Below are 15,767 nucleotides of genomic sequence, written 5' to 3' on the forward strand. Positions count from 1 at the left end.
ATTTTTGACAGCAGTGTAGCATTCTTGGCATACTGTAGGGCTGTTTCAGAGAGCCCTTCTCATTCCTAACCCGAAGCTTGGGCCTTTGTGAGCTCCTGTATGAAACCAGGGGTCCCATACTCCTTCCGTTTTTTAAATCAAAGACATTCTTATGTAAACTTTTTTTTTTTTTTTTAGGGATTTTATTTATTTATTTAATTTACTTACAGAGTGCGAGCTGGCGGGGGAGCAGAGGGAGAGGGAGAGAATCTCAAGCAGCCTCCGCACTGAGCATGGAGCCTGACGTGGGGCTCGATCTCAAAACCCGAGATCTCATGACCTGAGCCAAAATCCTGAATTGGACGCTTAATGGGCTGAGCCACCCTCCTTATGCAAACTTTTCTTAGAGCCGCCCCTCGAATCCGCAGCCCCCACGCTACCAGTAAGAGCGTTCGCCATTCTGCACATGTCCGTGGTAGCCTCTCCGTCGGCCACGTGGGTGGGTTGCACACGGAACCGTCTGTGAGTCTGAAGCGAACAAAGCAGCCGTCGTGTTGTCCTTTGTCTGCCTGCTGTTATGGAGAAGTGACTTTTGTTTGGGGGAGGGTTGGACCCTAGAGTACCAGTATGTAGGATCTTAATAGCACATATGATTAATTGCATGTTAGTTTCAGTTGAAAATTGAGAAGCCCCCCCCATGGGTTGGGCTGCCGGGCGGTGTAACAAGGAACCGCAGGCCGGGCAGCTTCAGTAACAGAAGTCTGCTGCTCACATTCTGGAAGCTAGAAGTCCAAGAGCAAGGCGGCGCTGACAGCTTTAGCTCCTCCGGAGCCCCTCTCCTTGGCTTAGTGAGGGCTGTCTGCCCCTGTGTCCTCACGTGGTCTTCCCTCGGTGTGTGTCTGTATCTGGATTTTCCTTTTCCAAAAGGACACCAGCCATGTCAGATTAGGGTTCCCCACCATGCCCTTGCTTTATAACCTGATCGGCGCGGGAAAGACTCTGTCGCCAAATAAGGTCCCACGATTGGGACACCAACGTCATGAATCCGGGGGAGAGGGACGCAATCGACTTTGCCCTCAAGTCCTTTTGCGCCCACCAGCTCCAGGCCCCCCTGCCCCTGATGTGCTTTCTTGGCTGCACGTTCTGGTCAGTGGTCTTGATTTTCCTAAGGTTTCGTTTGTTGAAGGTGCATGTCGGTTGTATGATTTAAACACCACTTTGTGAGTAAGGAATAGTGGACATTCACAAATACTAATAGTGATTGCACTGTACCTTTAACATAATACTAAAATGGAATTCTAGAAGGCAGGCTGGACAGGGAGAGCATGTTTTGAATAAGGACAAAGCCGCCAGGAGAGGCAGTACCGGTGAGTGGTTAGGAAAACGGACAGCAGGACTGCCTGGGTCCTCATTTACCCCATTACCAGCTGGTTAACCCTGGGGCAGTTACTTAAACCTGTCGTTGACTGGGTTTTCGTGTCTGAAAATGTAGATATGACAGTACCTACCTCACAGAGTTGTGAGACTATCAAAATGCTCACGTACATTAGGAATATAGAAGAGATTTGGTACACTGTAAGTGCTCAATAAATGTTTGACACTGCTATTCCTAGGATGGCCACGTTGCACAAAAATACTCAATTTGAGTAAATTAGGGCGAACTGTTTGTTAAAATATTATCTGTGGAGACCGTGTATATGCTTTCCAGCGTCGGTGTATTTGATCCAAGAAGACAAGTCCCATTTGTCATCAATAATGCACAAGCTTAAAGGAAACACGGGGATTAGTTTAATCATTGAAGTGCATGTAGCTCTTTTCTCTCTCTCTTTTTAATAAACATTTAACTTACCTAATTCTGTGGTTTTCAATTTGAATTTCTGCTCCTGGAATTCTGGCGCATGGGCCACAGGGTGATGGGGGGGTACTAAGTGTGTGGGCTCAGTGTGACATCGCTGGTACCCCACGCCGGACACCCACCCTCAGAGTGGACCCCCTTGTCACGGATTTTATATATGGGTTGCAGTTCAGTGTGAAACTTGTCTGGAAGAGTTGTGCTGCTAAAAATAGCTTGAAAACCACTAGCCTACTATGAACATTATTCATATCTTTCTGCCCCCTGTTGCTTTCATTCCGTGTATACCCCAGGGATGCAACTAATGTTAATATTAGCCTGAGCAAAACATAATTAAGAAGGTAAATCTACTGCAAAAAGTAATACCGCATAAATTAAATAAATTAAATATAAATCAAATCAAATATGAAACAATGCATTCAATTATCTGCATCACTGCTTCCCTGCTCTAACATGGATATTGGAGAGGAGACTCGTTTTCTTTCTGGGTCAGGACCAGAGCCCAGCCAAGACCAGTGAATTGTGTCAACCCCTGGGAGGCTGGTTCTTGACTTATGGAGCATGAGTTAAAGGCACTGCTGTTTGGTCCGCTGAATTTTCTGGGGCAGTAAGTGGACGCACCATCCATCCCTCTTCATTGTTAACGCCTAAACTAGTCTTTGTGTGTGGCCGCACACACCTACTCATAAAACACTATTCAGTGCTCATCATGTAGGACTGATTTTGTGGTGAACTGTTTCCTGAAAAGTAGTGAGTTGCAGGGACTCCCATCAGCCTGGTAAGGGAAAGTGCCTTTCTGCAGAACTGCGGGGACTTTGAAGTGTGGACAGCAGACCCTAGCCGCATGAAGCTAGTGCTGCTTCCGGAATCAGAGGCAGAACCAGTACCGGTGCCTCTTCAACACCTTCTGTCCTTCTCTCCCCAGCATCTTGAGTGGCTGGGTCCACTCCCTGCTCTCCATGTTAGCATGCGCTCAAATATACATCCTCTCAAAAGACCCGGCCTGCATCCCGCTGGCTAGAATTCTCCAGACAGGATTCTGTATGTGTGTTCCCACCTCTCCCACTGAGCACACTCAGGTTGCTCCTATTGTGACTCCTGAATCCAGAACATCCTGCAGCCACGTGCCCTGCTCTATGTCAGCTTGACAGGGTGCTCCTCTTCCGCTGAATGTTCGTCTGAAGTGGGGATGACTTGTTCAGAAGGGACCTGGAACTCTGCATCAAAAACTAATGATGTACTCTATGGTGACTAACATAATTTAAAAAAAAAAAAAAAAGAAAGCAAATACTAACATCTGTGAAATCCATATGCTGAGTACACAGGACTCTCTTATATTTATATTTATTTTTATTCTATATATCTGCAGTTCTTAAAATTATTTGTTTATTTATCTTTTATTAACATATAATGTATTACTTGCCCCAGGGGTACAGGTCTGTGAATCATCAGGCTTACACATTTCACGGCACTCACTATAGCACATACCCTCCCCAGTGTCCATCACCGAGCCACCTCATCCATCCCACCGCTCTCCCCTCGGCCACCCTCAGTTTGTTTCCTTAGATTAAGAGTCTTTTATGGTTTGTCTCCCTCCCAATCCCATCTTGTTTCATTTTTTGCTTTCCTACCCCCTAAACCCTCCACTCTGCCTTTCAACTTCCATATCATATCAGGGAGATCATATGATAATTGTCTTTCTCTGATTGACTTATTTTGCTCGGCATAATACCTTTCAGTTCCATCCATGTTGTTGCAAATGGCAAGAGTTCGTTTCTTTTGATGGCTGCATAGTATTCCATGATATATATATACCACCTCTTCTTTATCCATTCATATGTCGATGGATGTCTGGGTTCTTTGCATATTTAGGCTATTGTGGACATTATTGCTATAAACATTCAGGTGCACATGCCCCTTTGGGTCACTAATTTTTTATCTTTAGGGTAAATACCCAGTAGTGCAATTGCTGGGTTGTAGGGTAGCTCTATTTTCAACATTTTGAGGAACCTCCATGCTGTTTTCCAGAGTGGTTGCACCAGCTTGCATTCCCACCAACAGTGTAGGAGGGTTCCCCTTTCTCTGCATTCTCACCAACATCTGTCATTTCCTGACTGGTTAATTTTAGCCATTCTGACTGGTGTGAGGTGATATCTCATTGTGGTTTTGATTTGTATTTCCCTGATGCCGAGTAATGTGGAGCACTTTTTCATGTGTCTGTTGGCCATGCGGAAGTCTTCTTTGCTGAAATGTTTGTTCATGTCTTCTGCCCATTTCTTGATTGGATTATTTGTCCTTTAGGTGTTGAGTTTGATAAGTTCTTGATAGATTTTGGATACTAGCTCTTTATCTGTATATCTGTAGTGTTTTATAATTAAAGAGAAAAATTGCAATGTTAAAAAAAATAGAAGGGGCCTGCCCTAGCTTCAGGGTATTTGCAATGGAAATGAATTTGTTTGTACTCAGAAGTCATAAGTTGGTGGAGGTGATGATGTTCAAAACCAGTTCTTACAGCTGAAGAACAGCAGCAATGGGCTAATTGGCCACCTCCCTTGGATACTTTGTTATCCCTGCCAAAGAAACTTTTTCTGACCTCGCTCCCCACAGACCCCAGAAAATCTGACCTTCCCTGCATTTGCAGCTCCCCATTTTGCTAAGTAACCTTTTCTCTTCCAGTACCTATACCTTTTTTTTTTTTTTAATGTTTTTCTTTTGGGCTACTGTTTGAAGCAGTGAGATGTTGAGGGCAAGAACCAGGTCTTATGCTCTGAGTTCCCAGTTTACTAGGTCCCCAGGAAATATTGAAAGAATTAATGAGTTTGTGAAGAATGAATGAATGAATGAATGAAAAGATACAGAGCATATGTTTCCACTTTCTCAGCATCAACATAATGAAAGGATCGCCACCTTCCATTCCTTCCTGACTTCTGTCCCTCTGTGCCTGCCCTTGGGCCTCGCAGCTGGGTTTCTGCTGAAGGAGCCTGCCTGATTCCTCCACGTCACCTCCCATAGTGCTGAGCAAGTAATTTTCCAGAAATACCCCATTTCTTTCTTATTGCTTTCCTGCACAAGACTAGAGTGATTTCCCCTTGCCTGTGGGATAAAGCTCAGAACTCTTTAGCCCAGCCTTCAATATTGACTCTACCTTGTCCTTGATATTCCTTTAAGAATTATTTTGATTATAAATATTCTAAGCACATTGAAAAACATAACATATACTCATTTACCCACCGCTGAGATTAAACAAATATTAGCATTTCCTTCACTTATTTTCCTAAATAAACGAGCACACATTGCAGATGTGGACTGATTTCTCCCTTCTGTCCCCACCCCCCACTTCCCCACTCCCATTAGAAACAATCCTTCCCCTTCCTGTCCGTCACAGTTCACCTCTGCGAACCATATGGGCCAGTTGGACTCCTCTTTTCTCTGGACTTTCATTATTCCTTCTTTTCCCTTGAGGCCCAGTTCACTTCCACCTCTTCCAGGAAGCTTTCCCATTAGTACCATGGTTTTCTAAATTGTTACCCGCCCTTGGAGACAGTATCTGCCTGTGATAATTTTTTTTTTTTTTTTAAGATTTCATTTATTTATTTTCGAGAGAAAGAGTGCCTGAACAGGGGAGGAGTGGTGGGGGGAGAATTTCAAGCAGACTCTGCACTGAGTGTGGAGCCTGATGTGAGACTCGATCCCACAACCCCGAGATCATAACCTGAGCTGAAACCAAGAGCTGGATGCTTAACTGACCGAGCCACCCAGATGCCCCTGCCTGTGACAATTTTTTGGAAGCAGTTTGATCCTAACACTGGGTTCCTATCCTCGATAGTAATTTTTTCATCTTGCTTTGTATTGTACTTGATTATCTGTGTGTACTTCCTCTCTTTTAGGTAACAACACTGAGAATAAGATCGGGTTCTTAGTTTCATCCATCTGTCCATCCATCCGTCCATCCATCCATTCTGTAGGTCTTGGCTGAATGCCTCCTTATAAGCTGCAGGAATTATCTTAAGCAGTGGGGATACAGGAGTGAACCCAACTGATGGTTGCTGCAGTGATGGAACTTACATTCCCCTGGGGTAGAGAGAAATTACCTGAATAAATGAATGTGTCAAGGTGAATAGAGCTAAGGAGAAAAAGGAAGAAGGGATAAGCCTAAAGAGAGTGAGGATATTCTATACTTCAAGTATACGTATCTCCTATATGCTCTACTTCGCTGCTAAATCTGGAAGGCACTCAGTGCACATTTGTTGGATTAAACAGTGGACCCAGATAGACAATGTCTGATTACTGCCCGTGAAATGCTACCCCGTGTAGGCCATCCTTCTTGGAAGGTGGTTATAGGAATGTAAAATTTTCACCCTTTGCTTCCGGGACATCTGAGTTGTTCCTTTCCCTACCTATGGGCTATAGAGATGTTTACTATGGAAAGAACAAATTTTAAGTATTAGCCTAAGTGGAGCATAATTAGGAAGGGGAAATCTGCTTCCTAGCAACATGCTAATTCCAAAGTCAAATGGAACCAATTTGGCATCGTCTTTCCCACTGTTCCTCAGCCTTTGGGCTGATGGAAAGTTCACCATTTCACAGTGTTTCTGCATGTGGTGGTATGGAACTATGACTGCAAGAAGACCAATGTCCTCTTTCTCATTCTTCTAGCCTCCAGGCACAGATAAAATCCCTCAACTTGTCCCTTAAGGAAATCACTGCTAAGGTAAGTACGTTTATATGCCTGTTTTCTAAAGTCTCTGAAGTTCTCTTTTGACTTAATGTCATGTCTAGCTCACATGGAATTTCAGGCTAGCTCATGGCTCTGAAAGAAGTGAGGATGCTAAAGAGCCATTCGACAGGCCAGCCAATGAGCCCAAAGAGCTGGGAAGGAGGGCTGTTGCCCTGGGGGAAGTCCTGGCTTCTGGTCCCCCCGGAATTCACTGGTTCGGCCTTTGCCTTCCAGGAGCTGCCAGTGTTAGGGAACGGAAAATGAGTGCTTTTGGGTACCATCAAATGCCTTTGCATGAAAAGGCTTTGCGGATGGGAGTAATCTGAAAAATTAATTGCTTTTCTTCCAGGAGGACAGGTTCCTGGGATCCTCCCAAACAGGTTTTGGAAAAGGCATAGCAGGAGTTTTTATAAACGTTTTAAGCTGACTTCAGAATCCTTTTGCCCATATTCTCTGCTATTTATACTTCATGCCAGGACCTTGGATTCTATACAGATAGCGCACTCCTGCATTATTCCCCGGGAGCACATAGCCAATTCAATTAAATAGCCAATGTCATGGTTAGTTAGGATCAGCACAGTTTACAAAACAAAATCCTTCCCTGCAGAGATAGTTCTGTGCGAGCGAGTTATTGACACACTGAGAAGTAGGATCAGTTACTCTGTGAATCACCAAATGGGCAGCAGAGACTGGGATGAATTGTTAATTATTTGCATTAGGTCTGGGAGCCAGGGCTGGTTATAGGATGGTCAGGATGTACCAAAGAACAGGTGTCTGAGTGGAGAGCAAAGCAGCCGAGAGTCCACTGGCCTGGAAGGAATGTTCTCTTGCCCTCCCCTAGCGCCCAGGAGCGAGATCAGGGAGACCTGCCAGTGGGCTTGTGTGTCACCACAGCTGGGCTGAGACTGGGGCTGTGTTCTTGGCAAAAGTGTCCACAGTTGTTCCTGGCCCTTTTTTCAGTTTTTGTGTCCATTTTCTGAAAAACGAAACAAAACAAAACATTAAGTGATTGTACTACAAAATCACATGACAGCAGTTTGAGAGGCAGTGATATTCACCGCCAGAAGACTTGCCTGAAGACAAACAAGACGAGATCCAAGGGGAGGCTTTCTGCAGAGCTGCACAAGGAGCAGAATCCCCAGGCAGGGCTCCAGCAAAGGGCTTTTGTCATGGGTTCTCCCGAGGCGCAGGGCTTAGAGACCTTCTTCCCTGCTCAAGGGACACTGACTTGGTTTACCCCTTCTGTCCTGTGAAGCAGGAGGAGAAGCACTAGAGGGCATACTGGAATTTCTGTTCTGTATGTTTGAATGATGTCACCAACTAGTATTCATGTTCTGTGGCTGTCTGCCACGTGACCTTCAGGCGGAGCCCCTGGGGAGGTGAGGAGAGACCAAAGCTTCCTACCTGGGATGGGGGCAGGAGTATTCCTTCTCCTGTATTTTCTGGTGTAAATATGTGCCATTTATCTGGTACATCTCAGTTGCTACACAGAATTAACAGGTGGAAGTACTCTGGGGTGTGGTTTGTTGAGTATGAGAACGGGCTGTGTGTGATCTGAATGAGTCCCTTCCCCAGCAGTGAGCAGGCCGGCGTGCCTCATACGGAATGCACATGGTGTTGATATGGGAGTATGTTTTCTAGGACATTTTATATTATGCACACACACATATTAACATATGCACACGATAGTGGGATTTGTTGATAATCTCCAGCTACTGCTAAAGCTCTTGGATTTGCCCAAATGCCAAAAGTGATTGGCTTTGTTTGCATACCTTCTCTAACGCACTTATGAATAACTCCTAATTCCCTTGCTTTTCAAGGAGATTAAGGAATTCATAGCTAAGATTTTAAAATGTAAATCTAAAAGCTTCATTTGATAATGAGTTCCTCAGGGTCCCATTTTACCTGGAAATAAAAAGGAGATGCAGCTTTTTGGGGGGTGTGTATGTGTGTGTATAAGTGGCTGTATATGTCCGTACAGACATGAGTGTGTGTGTGCATGCACTCTCACACACGTGTGTGTGTGTGTGTGTGTTTGGGGACATATATTAGTCCACACAGAATTACGACTGCCCAGTCACACAGAAACAATTTTATACTGTGGACTCGACTGACTCATGACTCATGACCTTATTAGATACATAGGTCTGATACTCTTTTGATTCTTCCCTCAAAGAGAGATGGAACCCTCCTTCATTCATTACATTTCTTTGATGTTTATGGTTCCCCAAACCAGGTAATTAAGGGATAAATGAGATGGAAGAAATAGTTGGAAATAAACGGAGTATCTGGAGATTGGTAGCTACTGGATTACAACCAGCAGTGCTTGAAAGAATGTACATTGCAATTTAATAAGATTTAGAAAGGCAGTCTCCTATTAATAGTGACAGCTTGAAGGATAGATTTGCTCAACAAAGGAGAAACTGACCCAATTATGATTAACAGAAGCTGTTAACTAAAATCAGGAAGACCAAACATACATTGGATGAGACATAAGAATTATGGCTGGTGTTACAGGCTTAGCAGAAGTGTTCTCAGACATCCAGTGACATTCTTAGATGGATGGAAAGGGATGGGCCTGCCATCGGGCACTGGGCCAACCAAAGACTCAGTGGTATGGAAAGGTTTCCAGAGCCTCTTCTTTTTAACACCCAAATGTGGGTGTTCTGACTCCCGACAAATCTCAGGATCATTTAGAGGGTCTTGGAATTCTCACTTGGGGCTGGGGAATACTCATCACTGCTGATATTAGCTTAGGCGTGGAGGCCATCACACTGTGGCCTTGACCCAGAGAATGAGTTTTGTGATCTGGGAAGTTACAGCTGCTTGATGGAAAAGAACATAATTAAGGCCATGAAAGAAATAGTATAACATTTTAGGCAGGATGGGTGAGGTCTGCTTGGATTCCAAAAATAATTTCATTTTCAGTCTGTGATAAGCAAAACAATTCTACTTGATGGTATCTATAAAGATCTAGATTCTTCTGGGGAAATTGAATTTTATATTTTCTCTAGGTTCTAGGAACCCAGCTGGGTTAATTTTAGTTTTTGAATGGAATCAGATTTTTAGGAAGAAAAGAGGGATTCTTTGTGGACCACCCCAAAAGTCTCCATACACACATTTATTGTTATTCAATTGAGCTATGTGCTTTTGTTGAACTGGATGTTTTTTTTAGGTAGCTTGCTAGTGAGGGTGTAGATAGCAATCAAATATGAGGTTTTTGCTTTAAACAAAAGAAAAAAATGTGATGTTTTGGTTTCAAACAAAATAAAAGATAACCCAAGACATTTGGAAAAGGAAAGTGGGATTTCAGACTTTTGCTATTTTTGAAAGAGCGAAGAATAATGTAGGAAGTGTTTGGGTGTCCTGAAAAAATACGTGATAAAACCTGTAAACCTGGGGGAGGAGTCAAGATGGCGGAGAAATAGCAGGCTGAGACTACTTCAGGTAGCGGGAGATCAGCTAGATAGCTTATCTAAAGATTGCAAACACCTACAAATCCAACGGGAGATCGAAGAGAAGAAGAACAACAACTCTAGAAACAGAAAATCAACCACTTTCTGAAAGGTAGGACTGGCGGAGAAGTGAATCCAAAGTGACGGGAAGATAGACCGCGGGGGGAGGGGCCGGCTCCCGGCGAGCGGCGGAGCAACAGAGCACAAAATCAGGACATTTAAAAGTCTGTTCCGCTGAGGTACATCGCTCCAGAGGCTAAACCGGAGTGAAGCCCATGCGGGGTCAGTGCGGCCTCAGGTCCCGCAGGGTCACAGAAGGATCGGGGTTGTCTGAGTGTCGCAGAGCTTACAGGTATTTGAACGGGGAAGCTGACTACAGAGACAGAGCCGAGGAGTGACTCTCAGCTCGGGGTTGCCTTGAACCGGTCGCAGGCTCGGTCAGCTCGGAGCGCGACTGGAGGCCAGCGTGATGGGAGTAATTGGGTGCTGTTCTCTGAGGGCGCACTGAGGAGTGGGGCCCTGGGCTCTCGGCTCCTCCGGGCCGGAGACTGGGAGACCGCCATCTTCATTCCCGCCCTCCGGACTCTACGGAAAGCGCTCAGGGAACAAAAGCTCCCGAAAGCAAACCGAGCGGATTACTCAGCGCGGCCCCGGGTAAGGGCGGTGCAACTCCGCCTGGGGCAAAGACGCTTGAGAATCACTACAACAGGCCCCTCCCCCAGAAGATCAAGGAGAAACCCAGCCGGGACCAAGTTCACCTACCAAGGAGTGCAGTTTCAATACCAAGGAGAGCAGCGGAATTCCAGAGGAGGAGAAAGCAAAGCACGGAACTCATGGCTTTCTCCCCATGATTCTTTAGCCTTGCAGTTAATTTAATTTTTTTTCTTTTTCAATTTTTTTTCTCTTCTTCTGCTAAATTTTTTTTAACTTTTACCATTTTCTTTTTTAACGTTTTTTAAATAGTTTATCTAAAATATATATATATTTTTTCCTTTTTATATTTTTTATCGGCTTCCTTTTTTTAATAGTTTCTTTTTTTTTCTTTTTTCTTTCTGAATCCCTTTTTATCCCCTTTCTCCCCCCTCACGATTTGGGATCTCTTCTGATTTGGCTAAAGCATATTTTCCTGGGGTTGTTGCCACCCTTTTAGTATTTTACTTGCTCCTTCATATACTCTTATCTGGACAAAATGACAAGGCGGAAATATTCACCACAAAAAAAAAGAACAAGAAGCAGTACCAAAGGCTAGGGACCTAATCAATACAGACATTGGTAATATGTCAGATATAGAGTTCAGAATGACAATTCTCAAGGTTCTAGCCGGGCTTGAAAAAGGCATGGAAGATATTAAAGCAGCCCTCTCGGGAGATATAAAAGCCCTTTCTGGAGAAATAAAAGAACTAAAATCTAACCAAGTTGAAATAAAAAAAGCTATGAATGAGGTGCAATCAAAAATGGAGGCTCTCACTGCTAGGATAAATGAGGCAGAAGAAAGAATTAGCGATATAGAAGACCAAATGACAGAGAATAAAGAAGCTGAGCAAAAGAGGGACAAACAGCTACTGGACCACGAGGGGAGAATTCGAGAGATAAGTGACACCATAAGATGAAACAACATTAGAATAATTGGTATTCCAGAAGAAGAGGAAACAGAGAGGGGAGCAGAAGGTATATTGGAGAGAATTATTGGAGAGAATTTCCCCAATATGGCAAAGGAAACAAGCATCAAAATCCAGGAGATTCAGAGAACCCCCCTCAAAATCAATAAGAATAGGTCCACACCCCATCACCTAATAGTAAAATTGACAAGTCTTAGTGACAAAGAAGAGATCCTGAAAGCAGCCCGGGAAAAGAAGTCTGTAACGTACAATGGTAAAAATATTAGATTGGCAGCAGACTTATCCACAGAGATCTGGCAGGCCAGAAAGAGCTGGCATGATATATTCAGAGTACTAAACGAGAAAAACATGCAGCCAAGAATACTATATCCGGCTATCATTGAAAATAGGAGGAGAGATTAAAAGCTTCCAGGACAAACAAAAACTGAAAGAATTTGCAAATACCAAACCAGCTCTACAGGAAATATTGAAAGGGGTCCTCTAAGCAAAGAGAGACCCTAAAAGTAGTAGATAAGAAAGAAACAGAGACAATATACAATAACAGTCACCTTACAGGCAATACAATGGCACTAAATTCATATCTCTCAATACTTACCCTAAATGTTAATGGGCTAAATGCCCCAATCAAAAGACACAAGGTATCAGAATGGATAAAAAAACAAAACCCATCTATATGTTGCCTACAAGAAACTCATCTTAAACCCGAAGACACCTCCAGGTTTAAAGTGAGGGGGTGGAAAAGAATTTACCATGCTAATGGACATCAGAAGAAAGCAGGAGTGGCAATCCTTATAGCAGATCAATTAGATTTTAAGCCAAAGACTATAATAAGAGATGAGGAAGGACACTATATCATACTCAAAGGAACTGTCCAACAAGAAGATCTAACAATTTTAAATATCTATGCCCCTAACGTGGGAGCAGCCAACTATATAAACCAATTAATAACAAGATCAAAGAAACACATCGACAAGAATACAATAATAGTAGGGGATTTTAACACTCCCCTCACTGAAATGGACAGATCATCCAAGCAAAAGATCAACAAGGAAATAAAGGCCTTAAATGACACACTGGACCAGATGGACATCACAGATCTATTCAGAACATTTCATCCCAAAGCAACAGAATACACATTCTTCTCTAGTGCACATGGAACATTCTCCAGAATAGATCACATTCTTGGTCCTAAATCAGGTCTCAACCAGTATCAAAAGATTGGGATCATTCCCTGCATATTTTCAGACCAAAATGCTCTGAAGCTAGAACTCAATCACAAGAGGAAATTTGGAAAGAACCCAAATACATGGAGACTAAACAGCATCCTTCTAAAGAATGAATGGGTCAACCAGGAAATTAAAGAAGAATTGAAAAAATTCATGGAAACAAATGATAATGAAAACACAACAGTTCAAAATCTGTGGGACACAACAAAGGCAGTCCTGAGAGGAAAATATATAGCAGTACAAGCCTTTCTCAAGAAACAAGAAAGGTCTCAGGTACACAACCTAACCCTACACCTAAAGGAGCTGGAGAAAGAACAAGAAAGAAACCCTAAACCCAGCAGGAGAAGAGAAATCATAAAGATCAGAGCAGAAATCAATGAAATAGAAACCAAAAAAAACAATAGAACAAATCAACGAAACTAGGAGCTGGTTCTTTGAAAGAATTAATAAGATTGATAAACCCCTGGCCAGACTTATCAAAAAGAAAAGAGAGAGGACCCAAATAAATAAAATCATGAATGGAAGAGGAGAGATCACAACGAACACCAAAGAAATACAGACAATTATAAGAACATACTATGAGCAACTCTACGCCAACAAATTTGACAATCTGGAAGAAATGGATAGAGAGACATATAAACTACCACAGCTGAACCAGGAAGAAATAGAAAGCCTGAACAGACCCATAACCAGTAAGGAGATTGAAAGAGTCATCAAAAATCTCCAAGCAAACAAAAGCCCAGGGCCAGACGGCTTCCCGGGGGAATTCTACCAAACATTTAAAGAAGAACTAATTCCTATTCTCCTGAAACTGTTCCAAAAAATAGAAATAGAAGGAAAACTTCCAAACTCATTTTATGAGGCCAGCATCACCTTGATCCCAAAACCAGACAAGGAACCCATCAAAAAAGAGAACTACAGACCAATATCCTTGATGAACACAGATGCAAAAATTCTCGCCAAAATACTAGCCAATAGGATTCAACAGTACATTAAAAGGATTATTCACCACGACCAAGTGGGATTTATTCCAGAGCTGCAAGGTTGGTTCAACATCCGCAAATCAATCAATGTGATACAACACATTAACAAAAGAAAGAACAAGAACCATATGATACTCTCCATAGATGCTGAGAAAGCATTTGACAAAGTACAGCATCCCTTCCTGATCAATACTCTTCAAAGTGTAGGGATAGAGGGCACATACCTCAATATTATCAAAGCCATCTATGAAAAACCCACCGCAAATATCATTCTCAATGGAGAAAAACTGAAAGCTTTTCCGCTAAGGTCAGGAACACAGCAGGGATGTCTGTTATCACCACTGCTATTCAACATTGTACTAGAAGTCCTAGCCTCAGCAATCAGACAACAAAAGGAAATTAAAGGCATCCAAATCGGCAAAGAAGAAGTCAAACTATCACTCTTCGCAGATGATATGATACTCTATGTGGAAAACCCAAAAGACTCCACTCCAAAACTGCTAGAACTTGTACAGGAATTCAGTAAAGTGTCAGGATATAAAATCAATGCACAGAAATCAGTTGCATTTCTCTACACCAACAACAAAACAGAAGAAAGAGAAATTAAGGAGTCCATCCCATTTACAATTGCACCCAAAACTATAAGATACCTAGGAATAAACCTAACCAAAGAGACTAAGAATCTATACTCAGAAAACTATAAAGTACTCATGAAAGAAATTGAGGAAGACACAAAGAAATGGAAAAATGTTCCATGCTCCTGGATTGGAAGAATAAATATTGTGAAAATGTCTATGCTACCTAAAGCAATCTACACATATAATGCAATTCCTATCAAAGTACCATCCATTTTTTTCAAAGAAATGGAACAAATAATCCTAAAATTTATATGGGACCAGAAAAGACCTCGAATAGCCAAAGGAATATTGAAAAAGAAAGCCAAAGTTGGTGGCATCACAATTCCGGACTTCAAGCTCTATTCCAAAGCTGTCATCCTCAAGACAGCATGGTACTGGCACAAAAACAGACACATAGATCAATGGAACAGAATAGAGAGCCCAGAAATAGACCCTCAACTCTATGGTCAACTCATCTTCGACAAAGCAGGAAAGAATGTCCAATGGAACAAAGACAGCCTCTTCAATAAATGGTGTTGGGAAAATTGGACAGCCACATGCAGAAAAATGAAATTGGACCATTTCCTTACACCACACACGAAAATAGACTCAAAATGGATGAAGGATCTCAATGTGAGAAAGGAATCCATCAAAATCCTCGAGGAGAACACAGGCAGCAACCTCTTCGACCTCAGCCGCAGCAACATCTTCCTAGGAACATCACCAAAGGCAAGGGAAGCAAGGGCAAAAATGAACTTTTGGGATTTTATCAAGATCAAAAGCTTTTGCACAGCAAAGGAAACAGTGAACAAAACCAAAAGACAACTGGCAGAATGGGAGAAGATATTTGCTACGACATATCAGATAAAGGGCTAGTGTCCAAAATCTATAAAGAACTTAGCAAATCAACACCCAAAGAACAAATAATCCAATCAAGAAATGGGCAGAGGACATGAACAGACATTTCTGCAAAGAAGACATCCAGATGGCCAACAGACACATGAAAAAGTGCTCCATAGCACTCGGCATCAGGGAAATACAAATCAAAACCACAATGAGATATCACCTCACACCAGTCAGAATGGCTAAAATTAACAAGTCAGGAAATGAGAGATGCTGGCGAGGATGCGGAGAAAGGGGAACCCTCCTCACTGTTGGTGGGAATGCAAGCTGGTGCAGCCACTCTGGAAAACAGCATGGAGGTTCCTCAAAATGTTGAAAATAGAACTACCCTATGACCCAGCAATTGCACTGCTGGGTATTTACCCTAAAGATACAAACGTAGTGATCCGAAGGGGCACGTGCACCCGAATGTTTAT

At 42.8% G+C, this 15,767-nt stretch overlaps 1 protein-coding gene across 3 annotated transcripts in view; it reads left to right on the top strand.

Moving 5' to 3' along the window:
- Window positions 1–15,767, top strand: part of DISC1 (DISC1 scaffold protein) — a 380,218-nt gene that overhangs the window by 135,871 nt on the left and 228,580 nt on the right. For all 3 annotated transcript variants that reach the window (XM_047702999.1, XM_047703001.1, XM_047703000.1), the window contains one exon: window positions 6,488–6,542. In XM_047702999.1, the coding sequence (XP_047558955.1) occupies window positions 6,488–6,542 (55 nt within the window). The remainder of the gene's footprint in view (window positions 1–6,487; window positions 6,543–15,767) is intronic.

This window comes from Lutra lutra, chromosome 14 (genome assembly GCF_902655055.1).
Source record: "Lutra lutra chromosome 14, mLutLut1.2, whole genome shotgun sequence".
NCBI classification, from domain to species: Eukaryota; Metazoa; Chordata; class Mammalia; order Carnivora; family Mustelidae; genus Lutra; species Lutra lutra.